Raw genomic sequence first — 20445 nt, 5'->3', positions numbered from 1 at the left:
GTTTGTCCACTCAGAAACGTGTGCTGACGTCACTCGTGCCCCTCTCTTGTGCGCAGATGACCGCTCGCAGGACGACTACAGCACACACACTCAAAGTGCGACGAAACTAAAAGTTTGTTTTAATTCGCCCAAATGTTCCTCTCTCTCCAGTTAGAAGCGAGCTCTGGTGGTTTTGGTTGACAGGAAGAGCTGAAAACGGCTATTTAATTTTTTCTTCTTCTTCTTTTTGGGGTCAGTAACCTGTGGAGGGAGCAAAAAAAGGGGGGGGGAAAGGATTTACTTGGGAAAAGCTCGGAAAGTTTGGGATTTATCCGTGTTGGCGTTTAAAATTGCTATACAATTTCTTTCTATTAGAGGTTTTATGGGCCTTCTTTTGGTTTTTACATCTTTTTAAAGTGAAAGGCTCCACCTGTAGCTGAGGAAGACAGACAGGTGAGTCATTGTCTGGAAGGCGATTTGAATAGTGTCTTTAAGCCCTGTTGTAAATCAGCAATCACGGTCATTTCGTTTTCTCCTTAAGGAGTTAACCTTGCTAAAGTTATTTGACATAGTCTAGTAAAGTTGGCAGACTGTGATATTTTAATTATGTAAAGTTTATATGGCGAGCTTTTTAAAACGCCCTTTGGTCTGTTTAACCTGTTTAATCAGTGACTCTCAGCGGTTTAAATTAGGCTCCAATACTCACTGCAAATATTAACCTAAAAACAAACACATTTATAGGCTTTTCAAACGTCACAGCACAGTTTTTACATTGTGATGTATAGAATGGCAATGTAATAGACTTTTATATAGCCAGGATACATTACTTTAAATGAGATCTTCTGATCTCAGTGATCTCATTTGACTTTATATTGTGCTTTTTCAAAAGCAGCAAATATTGTAACTAATTTTTAAATAATCATCATCCACTTATTTGTTATTATGCACATGTAATTATACTCACTAGCCACAGTTTTAGGTCCTTGGCAGGAAATCGATACATTTAGGCATGCAGACATGGTCAACACGACCTGCTGAAGTTCAAACCGAGCATCAGATTGGAGAAGAGGAAGGATTTAAGTGACTTTGAACGTAGATTGTTGTTGATGCCAGATGGACTGATATGAGTATTTCAGAAACTGCTGATCTGCTTGGATTTTCTAACTCAACTATCTCCAGGGTTTGCTGGGAATTGTCAGAAAAGTAGAAAATATCCAGTGAGTGACAGTTCTGTGAGAAAAAATACCGTGTTCATGTCAGAGGTCAGAGGAGAATGACCAGACTGCTTTGAACTGATAGGAAGGAAACAGCAGCTCTGATAACCACACATAACAATCAAGGTATGCAGAAGAGCATCTCCAAACACAGAGCTTGTCAAACCTTGAGGCAGATTGGTTATATCAGCAGAAGACCACACTGGATGCCACTGCTATCAGCTAATAACAGGAAATCGAGACTTCAATTCACACAGGCTTATCCTGTGTGCTGTAATCTAAAGCTGGATAATAGGAGACTGGAAAAAACCTTATCTGGACTGATGATTCTCGATTTCTGTTGATAGGGTCAGAATTTGGTGTTGCATGGATCCATCCTGCCTTGTTTTATATTTTCTGGTCGATAGTGGTGGTATAATGATGTGGATGATCTTTTTTGGCACATTTTGGGCACCTTAGTACGAACTGAGCAAAGGTGAATTTAATCTGGTACTAGCAAGGTGTACCTAATAAAGTGGCAAGTGAGGGTGTAATTCATAGTCAAGCACAATGTAACAGGAACTTGTTGGAAAGTCTGGAGGGGTGCAGGTCTTGGGTATAGAGGATAGACATACATCCTCTGAATTAAACAAAGTCAGTGACTAACAGCTGCTGTAACGTCTCAGAGTTCCAGGAATTAATTGAAAATATAAAGAAAATATAAAGATCAGATGTTTTAGAGATCATAAAAGATGATTTTATCAAAGCAGGTTTTGAGTGAATTGTTTCTGCCTGAAGATAGACTATAGTACAATATTATACTACCTGCTGTATTGATTTTTTATCTTTTTTACACAATACTTTCAATGTCATGCTGCCAGACAAAAGGGAGCACCAAGGGCTTGGACCATCTGCCCCGAGGAGTCAAGGAGACAGGGAAAGAAAGGAAGAAACTGCCGCTGTCGACTGTAGCTTCCTATTGTGCACAAATGTATGCTGAAAAAGTTGTGACTGAAGGAAAGATGGGTGAGTGCGCATAAAAAATACACAAGTCTTTGCTGTCTTACCCCCTGCCTTTCTCACACATGCACACACACACACACACATGCATGGATGCACACATATCTGAAGATTGAAATGCTGCGGTGGTCATGCTGCAGCCCATGCTGCCTACTTTCTGTGTTTGGGAAGAGACATCAGTCCACATGACAGTTAACCATTAACTGCTTTTTGCAAAGCTGGCTGGCTGCCTCTATGATAGTCACTGGATTTATTTTTGAGTTTCTTTTAGGGTGAAAAACATATACTTGAACTGGCTAATGTTTTTCTCTTACAATAAGATTAAGCACCCAACCCAGGTAGAAACCTGATACGTCAAAGTCCTTTACACACTAGCACGGTAAACTGTAACACAATATACTAATTGCAATAACAACATCATCCCTTGGCAATCGTAAACTAACTACTCACTGTAACCTTAGTTCTCCTGTTTTATTCCAACAGCATCAGGGAAAACCAACATTAAAAAGAAACCAGAGAATCCACGTCCTGCTGTCTTTTGGTATTAGCTAAAATGTGATGTGGCACAGTTTTATACAGTTTTATGGCTGCAAATGACTTGACTGTAATTTATGGAAGGAAAGATTAGATTATTTGCCATATTGTTGCTGAAAGGCACTTGTGTCAGTATGAACTGTGACATTCTGTTTGTGATGTGTAGATAAATACATGACCTTTCAAGAGCACTTGTCATTTTAATCCTAAAACAGTACTTTAACACTGTTTTTATCTCTGTTAAATGTGCTAGTTATAAGTTGCTTTCCTTACCTTACATGAGGGACAGCTTTCCAGCATTGAATCCGATAGTTTGAAGTTTCCCTTAAAATGATTTCCACATCTTCCTCTGTTCTTCTCCTTCGGCAAGGCTTTGCTGTAATTTACTCTCCGTGTTTCAGCATGGGTTTGCGAACCACTAATGCCTCACAGAAACGGCGTCCACCCAAACACAGGCTGCGTCTTTCCTGTGTATAATTATATGGAAAACACGCTTCAGCTTAGGTGTGTCACATATGTTGTGGCTAATTTTGTTTTTGTCTGAGCTAAGATTAGGTGGTACGTCATCAGTTTTCAGAGACAGTCTGTGTTTGTCTTATGATGATATACCATGTAAGTGTGAACAAGTAAAGAAAAGGAAATATGCACATGCGTGTATGCACACTCTTCTCATATGTTAGTGTGTCTGTCTAATCAGATTAATATTTCCTGTGTATGTGTTTATTTTTAGTCCTGTGTGATAATGACCGCTACATGAATGACTCATAGCTTGTGTTGTAACTTCAGCTGTGTGTGAGGTCTCTTTCTGCTCCTGTACTGTTATTATCCCACTCCTACTGTACCACACCTAGGCTTACTTGATGATGGACATTCCTCTGTTCATTTTGCAAACCCCTTAAACCTTTTTCCTATTTATATGGGAGGGGATGTGTTTGTTGAAGCAAGATCAGACCTGCTTTGATGGACCAGTTACATAAATATCTGATCTTCCTGGTTTCGCCATGTCCAAATGTTGCTGCTTAGAGGATAAAGGATGATACATTAGATGCTGACAATGCAGTAAGGAATGGAGAAGGTCAGCAGACCTAATAAACATTAGCATAGCACAGGGGTGTGAAACATAAGGCAGGGGGGCTGAAACTGGCCAGACTGCAATCCGGCCCACTGGACAGCTTTTAAAAATGTGACGGAGGGCAGATATTTTTGACTTAAACTGTATTTTAAATAGGTTTTGTAGTTTTTCCTTCTGATAAAAGTCCCACCCCCATTTGTTATTTTTTATTTATTTTCTTTTTACAATAGGTTCACGGCAAAATAAAGAAATGAATTATCAGAATTTTTTCTGTAAGCAAGGTCCATAAAGACATGGATGAGCGAGTTTAGCGTGGAAGAACTTGACTGGCCTGCACAGAGTCCTGACCTCAACCCGACAGAACACCTTTCGGATGAATTAGAGCACAGACTGTGAGCCAGACCTTCTCATCCAACATCAGTCTCTCCCCTCAGAAATGTATTTCTGGAAGAATGGTCCCATAAATACACTTACAAACCTTGTTGAAAGCCTTCTGAGACAAGCTGAAGCTGTTATAGCTGCAAAGGGTGGGCTGACATATTAAATTAAATTCTTCATTATTGATTAAGAATGGGATGTCTCTTAAATTCATGTGCATGTGAAGGCAGATGAGTGAATACTTTTGGCAGTATAGTGTATCATAAAATGCACTGTGTTAACATGACAGTAGTCATGTGGTGTGGGGTTTTTGTGTTTTTTAACTTGGTTTAGGGAGGCTTAACTTGTCATCTGGTGCGCAGCTGTTGCTTTTTAACCAGCAGTCAGATGCTACATGCGACGTTAAAAGTATAACGTCCAACATCCCACAGAATGACTAACATGTGACTCATGATTGAGAACAGACATTGGAAACTATAAAATGAGTTTGTGGATGATCTGCACGTCTCTGTGGATTGGTCATGTACTATATTATGATTCATTCTTACCCTTATTTACCATAAAGACAACAAACCATGGCAACAATCTATCCAGACACACTTTGTAGCAGCTCTAAATTTGGACTTCATGGTAAAATTACACCAAAAAATGATGATGCTAATACGCACTAACTAAAATGTTTTTGTTGACTAAGCTTGTTGTTAGCAAGAGCTCAGGGCTCAGACTTTGTATCTTGTAAAAACTTTTGTTAGTAGCTTTTATGTTTTGGTTAGCTGTCAAGTTAAATGAACAGGATGTGCTAGTGTGTTCTTTCAGGGTAGCATATATTCCTAATATCATTCATATGGACTACACTCAGTGCTTTATAGGAACATTAACTATTTTAATCCAATCATCGACTATAAGACCACAGAGATTTCAGGAAGCCCTGCCTCATAATACACACATTGACATGTATACCCACACACACAAGAGAAAAGTGGGTCTCAGGTAGAGGTAGTCACAATGGAGAGCTTGTTCTGGCCTGCTTTGTGATTAGGAAAATGGCATGTGGGGGAGTATAGCTGGAAACAAGAAGGAACGGCCAACATGAGGAACAAGAAGGGTGAGTGGCACCAGTCTAAAGATGTTTCACATGTAAACTGGGTAGACTGGAGAGAGAAACAGTTAGAAAGTGACCTTTATTCACATGTAGCATATGATTACATGTAGCTACACTACAAGTCTATATGATGGTTTGTCATTTCTTCAAATACATTTGGTTTATGTGTGGGTGTTGATGGCTGGAGTGTGCAGGTGGCAGGAAACACTATGCCCACTTGTTTGCTGTGAATTCTCTAGACAGTTACTCTAGCTTCTTGATTGGGCTCAGCTGGCCATCACATGGAGTTTGTAATAGGAAGATGGAGGGGTATACCTTGTTTATTAGACATTTTTTGTTCTCACGTCTCTGTTGGATGTCTATCAATGTTCAGGGCTGCAGTGTATTAAAGCAGCAGTAGTGTAGTGGTTCTATCCAGAAATCCCTTTGGGGTTGTGCCAAGAAGGACATCTGATGTTAAAACCAACAACATTTCTGTTTGAAAAGAGAACAGCCAAAAATAGCTTTTTGCCATATTTTTGTTAGAGCTGAGGTATGGTGGAAAGAAAATGTGAAAGAGCAAACATGGGTCGTTAAGCTTAATCATACATCTCTATACCTCTGTATCTTCACCATCTCCTTCTGACCTTTGGGTCACAGCTGTTACTCACAGTTTCAAGGAACAATAACACCATTATTTAGCTGGATGGGAAGCCTGAGGACAGGAGAGGTGGAGGAGAGGACAGGTATGGAATGGGAGGAGGAGAAGAAAAAGGTACAAAGAGAAGAGAGGGAGGAGGCAAGAAAGACGTAGGGAGTTTACAGGGATCTGTGTACAGGTAGAGTTAGTCAGGGAGAGGTTATGTTGTGCAGTGTGAGGAGTTAGCAGAGTAGAAGATTAAGGTCCCTGGATCAGCAAGTCTACACAGCTATCACATTTCTTGATAACAACATAAAAATTCAGCAACTGTGGAACCGAACAGTCTCACTATATTTTCTTTTTAATGCAAATGCAAAAGATTGTTTTAATTTTGCTGTTATACTTCTGCTGATCACGTAATGGACAGAAAATCCACATAAAGTCAGTACGCATGGTGCAGGAAGGCTGATGGGGAGTAGATCTAATAAGAAAACCATTTAAGAACCCTTTAAAATGACCTGATCATGTTTGTTTCAGTTACATGCCTAGGCCGTCTCAGTGTGTCTGAGCCACAGATGGCAGGCATGCTCTCTGTAGGTCAGAACCGGCCCACCAAAGGGTCCTTTGATGGATTTGCAGTTTGAAAATTGCAGAGGACACAGGCATAATTTTCATACTGTTCACTGTTATTAAGAATGAGTCACATCATAAGACAGATTGTCTAAACTGTTAATTTATCCAAACTAGTGTTCTGAAGTATCATTAGGTTTATCCATCATCTGCCATACTACATCAAAGTGAGGTAGTCAAGCAAAGGAGCCAGGCTGACGTGTAAAGACTAAAAATATGCAGAAAAATGAGACATATTGTTGAAAGTGCACTCATTACTCAGACATCTTGAAATGGTTATCATGTTTAGGGAATGTCATGGCAATTTCTGGCCTTTGTTATGAACTGTTCTCTTTTAAAAGTGCAATGATTATACAGCATACATCTTTAATGACTTAAAAAACAAGAATTGAGTGCACAAGTTTGAATTTATTTTGGAGTTACACAGACTCCCACTAATATTGATTAAATGTCTATTAGCAGCGTGCACCTTGACCAGATGCTTTTTACAGTCATAAACAAGCTTTGGCATAATTCTGGCTGGATATTTGACCACTCTTCACAGCAGAAGAGTTGGTTGGTTTCCTGGCATTGACCTGGCCTTTAAGCACAGTACACAGATTTTCAATAGGAATAAGATCTGGAAGTTCATTCCAGACACTTAATGGGCCATTTCTCAACTGCTGCGGAGTACAGGATCTTCAGTTTAAACAATTGCATGTAAGTACAAGTTATTCTGATATGTCATCACTGTGTCAGTCGGTGCTGAGCAAGAAGTCCCTGCTCTAAAATTGACATCTTCAAGCTCGAAATTTACAGCCAAATGCTTTCTGGACAAAACATTTTATGATCAGATGAGACAAAGATTGAACTATTTGGCCAAAATGACAATAAATTTGTTTGAGGGTGAAAATTTGAGGCTTTCAAACCTAAGAAAAATGTATGAGCTGTCAGTTATGGTGGTGGGAGCATCATTGCTGTTCTGCTGCCAGTGGTACTGATACATTGTACAAAGTGATGAAAGAATGAAGATGGACTGCCTCCAGGTTCTTCACCTCAAAGTATTAGCTAGATGGTTGAAACCAGGACACAACTGGATAGTCCAACAGCACAAGGATCCCACCACACATCAAAAGGGGTTTAGGAATGTACAAAGTATAGTAATGTTAAGCTTCTGGAATGGCTTTTTCAAAGCCCTGACCTCAAACATAACTAATATTAGTGGGGGTACATATTCAGCTCCTGATGCTGTGTGGATTTGAGAAAATCCAAAATAAATTGTTCAAATTCTTGTTTTTTAAATACTTTAAAGACGTATGCTGTACAGTCATTCCACTTTGGAAAAGAATGGTCAAGGAAATTAATGGAAAGTCTCGAATCACGATGCCCGTGATGAGTGTTTGTAAACTTCTGACAACAAGATGTAGGTATCTTTGCATCTGTTTCCATGATCTAAAATGAGCTTAGATTTCTGTATTCCTGTCTTTATTAAAAAGACTTGAACATGAAATGACCAGCAATATTTTTAAACACTTGTTCACATAGCTGAGGCTAGAATGCGGTGTTCTGGAGAAATTAATTTGTGTTTTATTATTAAATTCAGGAGTACATTTTAAGGTTCTTTACACTATAAGGTAAAGACGCTACCGTACCATACTTGACATATGACAGTTTAGTATTTCCATAAGTTTCCATGGCCAATCTGAGCAGGTCACTTAATAACTATACTAATGCTGGTGTGCTTAAGTATATCATAAGTGAAATATAAGTTGATATAGTCAGTGTGGTTGGGTATTTTATTTATACTTGTATCACTGTGGTTGCCAAGGACATGAAGGAGGAGGAGAAGTGGAAGTACAGTAGTAAAGATTGGAAGCTGCAAGTCACCTGATTTTATATGTGCTGTAGTTATAACCTTGATGAAGATTGTAACGACAGTGGGTTTGTGTAAATGGTTGGTAGTGGAAAGAGACAGGAGGAGAAGTATGTTTCACGATAAAGGATTGCATGGCAGACTGACAGTTATCGAGTTTCTTTATTATTATTTGAGTGAAGTTTAACGAACTTGTCAAAGCAAGAACAGGACTTATGAAACTGTTACAACAAACTGCAGACCAAAGGGTTGTAGATCATGACAGTGAGCAACCCGACACAATACCAGGAAGCTGAGACTGGCATACTAAAATGCTGTAATGCTGTTAGGTTTTCAGTCCATCACGTGTGTGCAATAAAAATGGGTAATTACTCAAGGTCAAGTTGACAAGCTGTTCTCACAGCAGAGAAAAGCAGACAGGAAGGGAAACACTGAGAACGACGCCCCAGTGCAAGTGCAACACAAACAGACAGTACGTGCACTCAGGACAGCTTTGGCACTATATCATAGTTGAAGAGTTTGTTCTTGCTTGGTGGAGAAATGGTAGACTTTAGACTATTGATCAGTCAGTGTCACTTGTACTTTTCAGTTTGTGCCAGGGAATGTGCTGTGTGTCTGCTCTCACTGGGGCTTGAGCCATCTCTGTGAGGTTTTGAAGGGCAGCTGGAAAGTAAAAAAGTGAACTACACAGCAACTACACACCTAGTTCAGCTCACTATTTACTCTTTTAGATTTCATCATCGTTTCTGCAAAGTGTATTTGTTGGTGTGTTATGTAACGTTAAAAGCTGGAGTGTTGCACATGCTTGTTAGCATGCGAGCTTTTGTGATTGTCAGTGTGTTGCTGTGCAAAGAGGCTTTTATATTATCCTCTGCTATCTTATGTATGCTTGTTTGTGTGTCTGCAAATGTGTGTGCGCAGGGAGCAGGGGCATCTCTCTGACCTGTGTACTGACCCCCTGTCGGGTAATTGGAGTGTGTGTAACGCTGATGACCTTGGGAGCCATTGGAGCAGCCGTTTGGGCCGTAGGTCAGACTGCAGTTCTCGCACACCTACACACATTTGGTTCACAGTGTTGACGAACATAGTCTGTCATTGTTGATATTTCAAGCAGGTGATAATGTGTGCTCTGTCTGATGATGCAAATGCTTCCATTGTTTGCTGTAACAGATCAAACTGATGTGCTGTTTTTATTACACTTTGTAGTTACATATTGCACAATGGAGGAAGACATAGAACAGTATGATGGTGAGTCAACTGGTGGCTTTGAATGTATGTCTCTCTTTCTTTTTTCTTCATTCTTTAAATATTGATACCGTCAAAAATATATATATCTATATAAATACATATCCAGGGATGCACATATGTGGTCCGCAGGTGCGCATTGCTGTCGTAATAAAATACGCGCACTAGATAAGAAGTTGCAACGCGCGTTTGCGTACATATAAAAGGCACTGTTTTTGTCCGCTAGTGTGGGATTTTCAAGGCATATTCTGCACCACATCTCTGTGCGTTCATCATTTGTTTGAAGCCAGCTCACTTCCTGCAACCACTTCTCCGAGAATACTTCTTTTGGGGTTCGGACTCCTTCTGACATTTCTTTAGAGGTGGAGGAACACCAAAGTAATTGCTTAAAGGAGCTTGCTTCTTCGACATCTTTAAGAGTTCTAAACAAATGTCTGTCCTCCTCCAGAAAATCTTATGTACGCAAACGCGCATTGCAACTTCTTATCTGGTGCGCGTCTTTTATTTTGACAGCGAATGCGCACCTGCGGACCACTTATGTGCACCCCTGTACATATCATTAAACTACATTACAGGAGTATGTGCTATTGGACCAGTAGTTTTAAATGTAGCTCTTATAACTCCCCACAGTTCAGGTAAATTCACCTGACCAGCATCTCAGAGTCTTCGACTCCACTCACAGGAGGTGGCGTCAGGTGTGTTCCTCCCCAGCTGATGAACTGCTAGCTAGCATCAGCTGTGAAGAAGTGGGATTTGTCAGGTGCGATAATTTCACAGTTGTAACTCAGTGTTTCAGTGTGACACACTGTCATCCTCGGGACTAATGTGTGTGCGTGCTTGTTTCAGTGTGGTGAATTACTCAGTCACAGCTGTGTCAGAGGCCAGCGGCGATGCTGGAGACTTCTTCTGCGTCAGACAGGAAGAGCTCAGCTATGGCAAGAAAATCAAAGACTCATTGTATCCATGGTAACGCATACACCTGAGTGGCTGTCTCTCAGCAGTCTGCCCTTCTACTACACTGTCCTCTCTGTTGCTCTTCCTGTCTCTTCTTTCACTCGTCTTCTCTGTTAACATAGAGGACAGCCGAACACTGACTTCAGTTTTTGGATGTTTTCTGTGTCAGGCTGTTACTAACTCTGTCCGTCTTTGTTTCAGTGACTGTGAAAGCCGGGAAGTTCTCACACTGTTGTGCCAAGGTAAGATCGCAGATCTCCACTCATTCTGTCTGACACACTGGCCCACTTTATACACCGACACCCAACACCAACACTGTTTTCACCCCGGTGTGTAGAGCTCCCACACACGGTCTGTTCTTGTCTTCTTTCTGCTAATCTCACATGTATTTATTAAGCTATTGCTTTGTTTACTTTTTTAAATGGTGCTACTCTCATTGATTTCTTGTCCATAATATATCAGTCTTTCAACTAGAGTTTATAAAGTAACTTATCTTTTTCCTCACCGTTACTATCTTACACCAGACTGCGGCAGACGTAGTTTTGCGGCAGACCGTATAGTGGGTGGTGTGGACGCGAGGCACGGCAGCTGGCCTTGGCAAGTCAGTTTGCAGTACGATGGTGTTCATCAGTGTGGAGGATCCATTATCTCAGACCGCTGGATTGTTTCTGCAGCTCATTGTTTCCCAGAGTAAGTGAAACAGATAGATTTTACACAGAAACAACAGCTTGATGGATTGTTGTAGCTTTTTGGAAAATCTAAGGCATACATGAAAGTTTGATTAAATTTGTACGGACAGTTTGAATGAAACTGTAATTTTACTTCTATGAAAAGTTCATTTTCAACACAGCTGTGTGTGTATTTTGCCCTCGGCACATAGCGACAGTCATCAGACTGCTCTGGCTGCTCGGTTTTGTTTAACGTAGTGTTTGAATGGAAATTTAGATGTTTGTGTGCATAAAAAAAACTACATCACAGCTTCTCCTATTTTTGCTCTTCTAATGCTAGGCGGTATCGCTTTGTTAATCGCTGGCGTGTGCTGTTGGGCTCCATCTACAATAAACCTGTCAATGCCAATGTAGCAGAGGTGAAGACCATTGTTTACCACAGCAGCTACCTGCCCTTTGTCGATGCTAACATTGACGACAACAGCAGAGACATCGCTGTCCTGGCCCTCACTCAGCCTCTCACTTTCAATGGTAGGACACATTTGCACATCATCAAAATGTGCCTGCTTTCAGTAACTTCTTTGCTAAGTTTGATCCAACATAGTTATGTCAGGATAAAAAAAAATGCAACTATTGGTTGTTTCTGATCCTTTAAGGTGACACTAAAACTTAAACTTTTCAAGCACTATGTGCAGAATATTTGACATATTTTAAAAACATATATATACAATTTAGTAATGTGATAAAACTAGAAGTACTACAATCAATTAGTTACAAGTTACAAGAAAGAAAATAAATATCAGAGCATAAACAGTATTTATACTGAATAAATACTGGAAAAAGTATCAATCAACTCACTCAAAATTCTGAAATATGAAAAAATTAATGATTAAGGTTTTAAAATTTAATGTGATGATAGGCACTGAAGTGAACACTTCAGTTACTCTGATTGAGAAATACTGCAGAAAGCAGATGAAGTGCATCAGATACTGTTACATTTCCGTGCTGTCATTTACTGTAAGTGTTGTTTCAGTACATCATGTCTGACATCTAGTGTTCGAAATTTAGAACTGCAAAAAAAGAAAAAAAAAGATGGAAACACTTTGGGTGATGTCAACAAGCAAGCATGAAGGAAAGGGGAACAGCTGAGGGGTTTTGGGGAATCAAGTAAGAGGGAAGGTAGGAAAGGCTGGCCTTCTTCAGGGGGTGACATGAGTTAATGAAATGTGACAAAATCAACTGCCTGCGATTTTCATTAAATGTATGCATTTGTTTTGTTAATAAATATTTGTTTGTGTTTCATATTTGTCTTCGTGTGTAGAATACATCCAGCCCGTTTGCCTGCCTGCATATGGCCAAAGGCTGATAGATGGACAGATGGGAACAGTGACAGGCTGGGGAAATGTAGGGTACTATGGTGAGCATACGTTACATTAGTTATTGATAAAATTGGTAATATTTCTACAGAATGTCATCTTCTTGCTTTCAGTCATTGTTTTTGTATTTAAACATGTTTTGTATTTGCATGAATACTGCGGTGCACCAAATAACAATAACATATGCATAATGGGAAAGGTTTCAGTAGCATGACTGAGTTGTGACAACTGCAGATAACAACTATTCATACGTGACTGTTTATATTCAGGTAAAAACACAAAAAAAAAGCTCATATTTAATTTTTTTGATAATTCTAAACTATAGGCCATCTAGCAGATGTTCTACAGGAAGCCAATGTCCCCATCATCAGTGACGCCGTCTGCAATGCTCCTGACTACTACGACAATCAGATCACTACTAGTATGTTCTGTGCTGGCTATGAGAAAGGAGGCACTGATGCCTGTCAGGTCAGATTGTTCCCATGCAGCATTTCTGTCTACTTTTGTTTAGTCTGATAAGTCCTTCTTTTACTGGCATGAATATAAATTGGCATACTTACTGGTTTGATGTTATCTCAGTGTCATGCATGTGATTTTCTCTTATATTTGCCCATGGGTAGTTAAAATGTGAGCGTGTGTCTGTTGTTTTAGGGAGATAGTGGTGGACCCTTTGTGGCTGAAGACTGCTTGTCCAAGACCACTCGATATCGTCTGCTAGGAGTAGTAAGCTGGGGAACTGGCTGTGCCATGTCCAAGAAACCTGGTGTCTACACCAGAGTGTCCCGATTTCTGCCCTGGATATCCTCAGCCATGAGGGTAAGAGTCCTGCCATTTTTCATTTCATCAGACACTGCATGAAAAACTGTCTGTGCAGCCCCATCCACTCAGCCAAATCTCCTTGTGTCCCAGCACTTTCGGTCTTAGTTGTTTGCAGCATGTGATGTTCACCTGTGCCAGAGTGAATCACTTGCAGGGGATGGGGTTGGAAGTGTGAACACATCTAATTAGCATCTGAAAAGGAGTGACTACATTCGCTCACTCTGTCACTGGAAGAAGCCACCAAGAAAAATCACTTGTGATTTGTCATAAATACTGATCCACTGTTATACAGGCTTAAGGAACACCTTCATATTCATAAGTCTGTGTCAAAAAGACTTTTCAGAGGCCTCTGGACGACACATTCCCGATTTACATTTGTATTGCTACTATATTGCTGATAGAAATCATTGACTTCAGGTGTCAATGATTCTACTTTTATGGCCACAGGTGTGTAAACCAAGCCATGAGGCATGCAGACTTCTTCTACAAATATCTGTGAAAGAATGAGTCGCTCTCAGGAGCTCAGTGAATTCCAGTGTTTTATTGTGGTAGGGTTCCACCTGTGCAGCAACTCCAGTTGTGAAAATCCCTCTCTATGAAATATTCCACAGTCAGCTGTTAGTGATATTATAACAATATGGAAGTGATTGGGAAACAACGGCAACTCTCTTTGGGGGAGAGATTATGGTGCTGGGTTGTTTTTCAGGAATTGGGCTGAACTTCTTAGTTCTAGTGAAAGGAAACCTTAATGCTTCAGCATACCGAGACATTTCGGACAATTTCATGCTCCCAGCTTTCTGGGAACAGTTGGGGATGGCCCCTTCCTGTTCCAATATGAATCTGCACCAGTGCACAAAGTGATGTCCATAAAGACATGGATGAGCGAGTTTAGTGTGGAAGAACTTGACTGGCGTGCACAGAGTCCTGACCTCAACCCGACAGAACACCTCTGGGATGAATTAGAGCGGAGACTGTGAGCCAGGCCTTCTCGTCCAACATCAGTGTCTGACCTCACAAATGTGTTTCTGGAAGAATAGCCAAAAATTCCCATAAACACGCTCCTAGACCCTGTGGAAAGCCTTCCCAGAAGAGTTGCAAAGGGTGGGCCAACATCATATTAAACCCTATGGCTTAAGAATGGGATGTCACTCAAGCTCTTATGCATATGAAGGCAGACAAGCGAGTACTTGTGGTAATAATGTTCCCAGACCTACGGACTGGTGGGTTAACTTCTGACATCCTCAGGCCTGTAAATCTGCAGTTACACCCAAGACTATATATTTATGTTTCCTGTGAGCAGAAAGTGCAAATATGCAAATACAGCTGTAACTACTGGATCAGTTAGTAATAATAAAGTATATTTTTATAGCACCATCAAAATGATCTCATACACACACACACGCGTGCGAAAACACAATAAAGAGCAAAGTCAACTTGAATAAATAGGCAAGCATAAAACTTAAAACAACAGTCAATTAAAACCATGATGCAGGTGCACTCACTCACATTATCTCACTTTGTTTGTTTCATGGAGTGGCACAGTGGTGCAGCAGTTAAAAACCTGTTTTATGTTACTGCGTTTAGGTATTTGACTAGGGAAAGGGGTATGCAACTATTGCAAACATGAATATGTGCAGTCCTCCATGGACCCGTTGACTAGTTGAAAAGTGGTCTGGAACAGTGGTGTTCACCACAAACGAGAGTAGCGTGAGAGACATCATATCAAAAACATAAAGCATGAAAAGAACAGACACAATAGACACTATTTCACTTCTGCTCTTTCTATGTTTTAACTTTGCTCTTCTCTGCTGCTGGCAATAACAGCACTAACAAGAGTAGTCCACAGGCCCGTCATGTATGACCATAATCAGCTACAACATGTAGACAGCAGTCCTCATAGCGGTCTCTAGGATGTGACCACCATTGAACCATGTTGATGCCTGAACATTGCCACAAAGTTCTTGGTTAAATCCTGCTGGTTCCTTCTGTTTCTTCACGATTTTCCGGAACCCAACAATATGTTTGTCGGGTTAATTTCAAACTGGCAGCAGGTTTGGAAAGACATTGATTTCCCGCAGCTTTGTAATGGACTTGCCTGTCATCCTATGTCAACTGTGACAATGATTAAGAAAATGGATGGTTAATTGTGTGATAATAAAAGAAAACTACTGCTGTATCTCAGAGGCTTCTTGATCTCCTGAGAGGAAAAACTGAGGCGCTAAAAGGAAAGAAGGGACCGCTGTACATCAGCTTCATGTCATACTGTGATAGAGAGCCTCAGGGCCAGTTCAAGAGAGCATTTCCTTTTAATTTCAGCTCTGCTGTTCTAGTCAGCAACGTATCCTTGATGGCCCCAAATCATTAAGGTTAAGTCACTGACTAGAACTCTAAACTGGCAACCACTGATCAAAACTTTGATAAACTCTTGACTGGAAAAGCCAAGATTGTATGATTTTATAACTGCCTAATCTCATCAGTCAGTCAGTCATTTATGTAGTCTGAGACAGTTATAAGAGACCAAGGATAAAGTGTACAATATAAAATATAATGTTTGGTATAAATACGTTTAGAAAAACCTCCAAAATATTGCCCCTACCTGGAGCATCAAAATGTCATTTGCTGCTTCTGAGTTTTATGTGTATGGTAACATTCTGTCCAAACGTGGTCCAATATGCAGATGTGCACTTAGGATTAGTTTCTAGTCTCGCCTGATGTGTGTATACAGGTCAGTGGTAGTGTGGAGATTGACTTGAGGTGACATTCGGTCAGAGATTTAATTCGTTTCATTAGGCCACAGTCACACGGAGGATCTCATTATCCACGCTGTGATGTTCTGGACTTTCAGCTAGAGCTTCGTCCAGAGGAGACATGTCTGTGTCATCGGGCGAGCTCAGTCTGTCAAAACACAAAGCAAATACATCATAAAACATGCAGCAGGTATTCAATTTAAACAGAAGAATGTGTCTCACGCCTTTGTTTTTAAACTTACAGTTCTTCAGCTTTGTAACTAGTGCAGTTGTTCTCAAAGTTGTGATGATTCATAGCTCTCTATAAAAAACACACCAAGACACAAACTGGATTATATTCTTTTTAATCTGTATTCTATAAGGAAGTTTGAGTGCTACTCAGTAGTTAATAAAACCATCACCCAACCTTGGGGATAAGATGCTCTTTGAAATGTTTCTTTGCTGCGTCTGGGTCGTATGCGTTTGGAGGATTTCTGTCTGAATCTGGTCCAATATGCAGACGTCTGTGATGTGTAGCTGTGTATTTTGGATTAGCTTCCAATCTAGCCTGAAGAGTCGCACACAGATCAGTGAGTTCTTTGCTCCGAAAGGAAGGAGGCCTAACAATCCACCCAGCCACCCCCTCAACAGCGCCATCCTCCTCATCGGACATCATATCAATTGTTACACCCCTCCAGAAGTCCAGTTCATCTGCACTGAGGACTCCCTGCCTGGCTTCCAGCAGCTGTAAGCAGAGGCAGTACATACAGTTGTGGATGTGCAACATCTGTGTGGTGACAGTTTATGCACAAATGTGACTGAAAAACAGTGCAGCAGTACTGCCAGTAAGTTTAAATCACATCAGATAACTTTACCCTTTTCCTCCTCTGACGGCTGCGGGCTGCAGTCTTCATGGCTTCAGCCTGGGCTGCAAGGTCCGGCTGGCTGTAGCGGAAATTCCTCCGTATGGTCTCATAGTATGTTTTACAGGCAGCTGGAACCATTAAATGAGCATGTTACAAACTTAAACCTGGAAACAGACAAAGCTACAGTAAAAGAGTAAAGTACAAACAGTACTTACAGAGAATGGCATCTCTAGCCACGTTGTGCAAATCCGGACTTTCAGCCAGAGCTTGGACCAAATGAGACGTGACTGCCTCATTGTGAGGCGAGCTCAGTCTGCGAAATCCAGATGTTTACACGTCAGCGATCACACATTGATATATATATATATATATATATATATATATATACACATACATATATATATATATTACAGCTGGAATTACACAGCCCTTAAAACTAACACGACATAATATCTCACCCTTCTTCAGGATTGTAGCGCTTGCGATTTCCCTTGGCGTTATGAAAACGACGCACCGCCTCCTACAAAATAAAACACCGTGATTGACTTTATGAACAAACGCTCTCATCCAGCTGTTCACAGCTCGTCAGATGTGCTAATCGTTTAGAGTTAGCAGTGGCTTCTCTCTGCTTCTCCTGCTCGGGGTGTTTGTGCGGCTCTCCTCTGCCTCCTTAACGCACACGCCGCATACATGCACACATACATACCGCAATCTTGGGATTGTGCGCCCGTCTTTTCCTCTTCTCCTCCACACAAGCGCGGGAGTTCACTACTTCTTCTAAAGCGGTCATCCTCTCGTCTATGGAGTGCAGTTTTGCGTTTACCGCTGTTAGTTGCTCATTCACATCAGCAGCAAACCGAGCCAGCTGACGAGACAGCCCACTCACAGCAGTGAGCAGTTTGTGGTCTCTGCTGTCCGGAGCAGCAAGCCCCGGTCTGTGCGGAGGAGTTCCCGGAGCGATGGAAGAGAAACGACGTCCCGGCATTGCACGGAAAATCCAAGCCGCCAACACACGCTGTCCTAAATCTACCCAGTCTGACAACTTCTCACCAGGCGGAGAATAACATGCTCATATGGTAATAAGAGATGCTCTTCGCGAGGTTCCTCCAATCACCTGCAAGATTCTGGTCACATGGAAACCTCATCCAATTATATGCGAGGTTAAGGTCACAGGTACTCCCGGCCGGTGTGGCGCCCCCCCGCCCCCCAACCTCATTTGCATTTTGATAACTCACAGCATTTTCATTTGCGTGTGAAAGCCTCCACCTTACCTGGGTGGTGCCAAGCTTCTCTGAAATGCAAAACTAACAGAAATTCAAGCTCAACATAGATTCCCAGCAGTTCCTGATTTTATGTGCTGCGTACAAATTCCTGATCTCAACCTGCACCTCTGCTGCAATTCACTGTGCTGCTTACTTCAAAACCCCTACTTTCATGTTGTGGTGTTCTTTTTAGTGTTTCACTGTATTACTTGAATTTTATTGTCTTCTAATAATAACAGAAATGCAATGGTGCTGTTTACGTATGCTGGGCAGCATAACCTGCTGAAGTTCAAGAAAACATCAGAATGGACAAACTGATAGGAAGGCAATGGCCTGTTACAACAGAGGTATGCAGAAGAGCATCTCTGAATGCACTGCTCATCAAACCCTGCAGCAGACACGCTACAGCAGCAGAAAGCCACACCAGGTGTCACTCCTGTCAGCTAAGAATGGAAAATGAGACTACACAGGCTCGTCAAAACTGGAAAAACACCGCCTGGCCTGATGAGCCTGCACAATTCGTGAGGTCAGACCCTGATGTTGGACGAGAAGGCCTGGCTAGCAGTCTCTGCAGCAATTCATCCCAGAGGTGTTTTGCAAGGTTGAGGTCAGGACTCTGTGCAGGCCAGTCAAGGTCTTCCACACTAAACTCATTCATCCATGTCTTTATGGACCTTGCTTTGTGTATAGTCATGTTGAAACAGGGAGGGGTCATCCGCAAACTGTTTCCACAATGTTGGGAGCATGAAATTGTCTAAAATGTCTCTTTATGTTGAAGCATTAAGGTTTCCTTTCACTGGAACTAAGGCGCTGAGCCCAATTCCTGAAAAACAATCCCACACCATAATCCCCCCTTCACCGAACCGAGTTGCTGTTGTTTCCAATCACTTCCACTTTGTTATAATACCACTAACAGTTAACTGTGGAATATTTAGTGTTATATTGAGCTCCTGAGAGCGACTAATTTTTTCACAAATGTTTGTCGAAGCAGTCTGCATGGCTCAGGGGTTGGTTATATACCTGTGCCCATAAAATTCATGAGAAGACCTGAAGTTAATGATTTGGATGGGTTGCTGAATATTGAGTCAAACAGGCATACAGATTAAATCAAATGTTATATGTTTTAAGATTAATAGAATGATACAATTAAGAATTTCATCCTGTTATAACATGTTCAATTCTGCTTTTGTCTTTCCTCAGAACTATCAAAATTCACCCGGTGTTCATAAAATGGCACGGACATGAGAATCCTGCTTTCATGTTTCTGCTTTCTCCACTCTTGGATGACAAAATGGACAGTCCCCATAAGTGATACTGTGACTACATAGGTGCTACGACAGGGGGAAACAAGGCTGTGATGTTCCCCTCTTGTCAAGGCTTCCCTTCTCACTGAAACATTTTTTCCGAGGATTTTAACAACTCTCTGAGCCTTTACTGTAGAGTGAAAAGTCTGGACACAGTCACACCTTCATATTCATACCGTACATATTATCAAATGTTAATAGAGGCTTATGTCTTTGCAGGGATACACAGACAGAGCCCAGACATGAGGATTTCAAGTGGTCAGCTTACTGATTCACTGCAGTTATCAGAACCACTACAGTTTGTAAACTACATTATTTTTCTGACACAATTTTCTTTGTATTTCTGTGTAAAAAAAAAAAGTTCCCAGAAGTAAACCTATAAATACAACATGAGTTAATTGCAGACTTATAAGATTTAGAATAGCTCAGGTCTGTTTGAAGATGATGTAATTTCAAGCCTCATTTTAGGAAATTCTTCTTTATGTGGAGATTTTATTTGTTCGCCCCACACAAGTCACTTTCTTCAGTGTTGGTCTTCCTGCAGCCTTCTACTCGGCAAGCCGCAGTGAGTGCACACTGCATCATCAATTAGTACTAAATACCTAAAGTACTTTGGTCTTAACAGATAAATAGAGATTAGTGCTAATTAACATGTAGAGAAATCCTGGAGTTTCTGTTTTTTAAACTTAAAACTCACAACAGTTATTTACAGTTCACCCTGTACGTGTGTGATACACGCCATATCTTTTTATATGCAGTAGCTTTACTTTTTTATAATAAAAATAATAATAAATCATACAGATTACTGTTAAAATCAGTCTGTTTTTTGTTGTTGCCTTGTAAATA

The 20445-nt window shown here is 40.9% G+C and overlaps 2 protein-coding genes across 5 annotated transcripts; one reads left to right on the top strand and one right to left on the bottom strand.

The window, feature by feature from the left end:
- The first annotated feature begins 71 nt into the window (after window positions 1–71).
- On the top strand, window positions 72–20008 carry hpn (hepsin). 4 transcript variants are annotated; one of them, XM_025911686.1, is made up of 14 exons: window positions 73–231; window positions 397–432; window positions 2054–2198; window positions 9301–9408; window positions 9586–9651; window positions 10255–10384; window positions 10471–10590; window positions 10780–10820; window positions 11103–11268; window positions 11587–11777; window positions 12568–12663; window positions 12948–13090; window positions 13274–13438; window positions 19496–20008. In XM_025911686.1, the coding sequence occupies exons 3-14, from the start codon at window positions 2162–2164 to the stop codon at window positions 19538–19540; spliced, it is 1308 nt and encodes a 435-aa protein (XP_025767471.1). In that variant the 5' UTR covers window positions 73–231; window positions 397–432; window positions 2054–2161; the 3' UTR covers window positions 19541–20008. The 4 variants fall into 4 exon arrangements, with proteins under 4 accessions (XP_025767470.1, XP_025767471.1, XP_005450693.1 ...); XM_025911685.1 differs by having other exon boundaries at window positions 72–432; XM_005450636.4 differs by having other exon boundaries at window positions 75–432; window positions 9586–9627.
- Window positions 15184–19471, bottom strand: LOC102078079 (uncharacterized protein C14orf93). Its single transcript, XM_005450635.4, has 7 exons — window positions 17740–19471; window positions 17492–17553; window positions 17249–17346; window positions 17043–17161; window positions 16595–16912; window positions 16431–16489; window positions 15184–16336 (listed from the first exon to the last, which is right to left on the bottom strand). Exons 1-7 carry the CDS (start codon window positions 18016–18018, stop codon window positions 16228–16230), a joined length of 1044 nt encoding a protein of 347 aa, XP_005450692.1. The 5' UTR covers window positions 18019–19471; the 3' UTR covers window positions 15184–16227.
- Window positions 20009–20445: the final 437 nt, after the last annotated feature.

Source organism: Oreochromis niloticus, linkage group LG11, assembly GCF_001858045.2.
Source record: "Oreochromis niloticus isolate F11D_XX linkage group LG11, O_niloticus_UMD_NMBU, whole genome shotgun sequence".
Classification (NCBI taxonomy): Eukaryota; Metazoa; Chordata; class Actinopteri; order Cichliformes; family Cichlidae; genus Oreochromis; species Oreochromis niloticus.
This window is presented reverse-complemented; position numbering and strand designations above follow the sequence as displayed.

Excerpts from the sequence above, each read along its gene's own strand:
- hpn (XM_025911685.1), top strand. The coding sequence starts at position 2,162 with ATGTATGCTGAAAAAGTTGTGACTGAAGGAAAGATGG. Across the intron at positions 11,269-11,586 it reads GCAGCTCATTGTTTCCCAGA|GCGGTATCGCTTTGTTAATC; the intron begins GTAAGTGAAACA and ends TTCTAATGCTAG. Across the intron at positions 13,439-19,495 it reads GGATATCCTCAGCCATGAGG|AACTATCAAAATTCACCCGG; the intron begins GTAAGAGTCCTG and ends GTCTTTCCTCAG.
- LOC102078079 (XM_005450635.4), bottom strand. The coding sequence starts at position 18,018 with ATGCCGGGACGTCGTTTCTCTTCCATCGCTCCGGGAACTCCTCCGCAC. Across the intron at positions 16,490-16,594 it reads AAGAGCATCTTATCCCCAAG|AGAGCTATGAATCATCACAA; the intron begins GTTGGGTGATGG and ends TGTTTTTTATAG. Across the intron at positions 16,337-16,430 it reads AGTTACAAAGCTGAAGAACT|ACTGAGCTCGCCCGATGACA; the intron begins GTAAGTTTAAAA and ends GTGTTTTGACAG.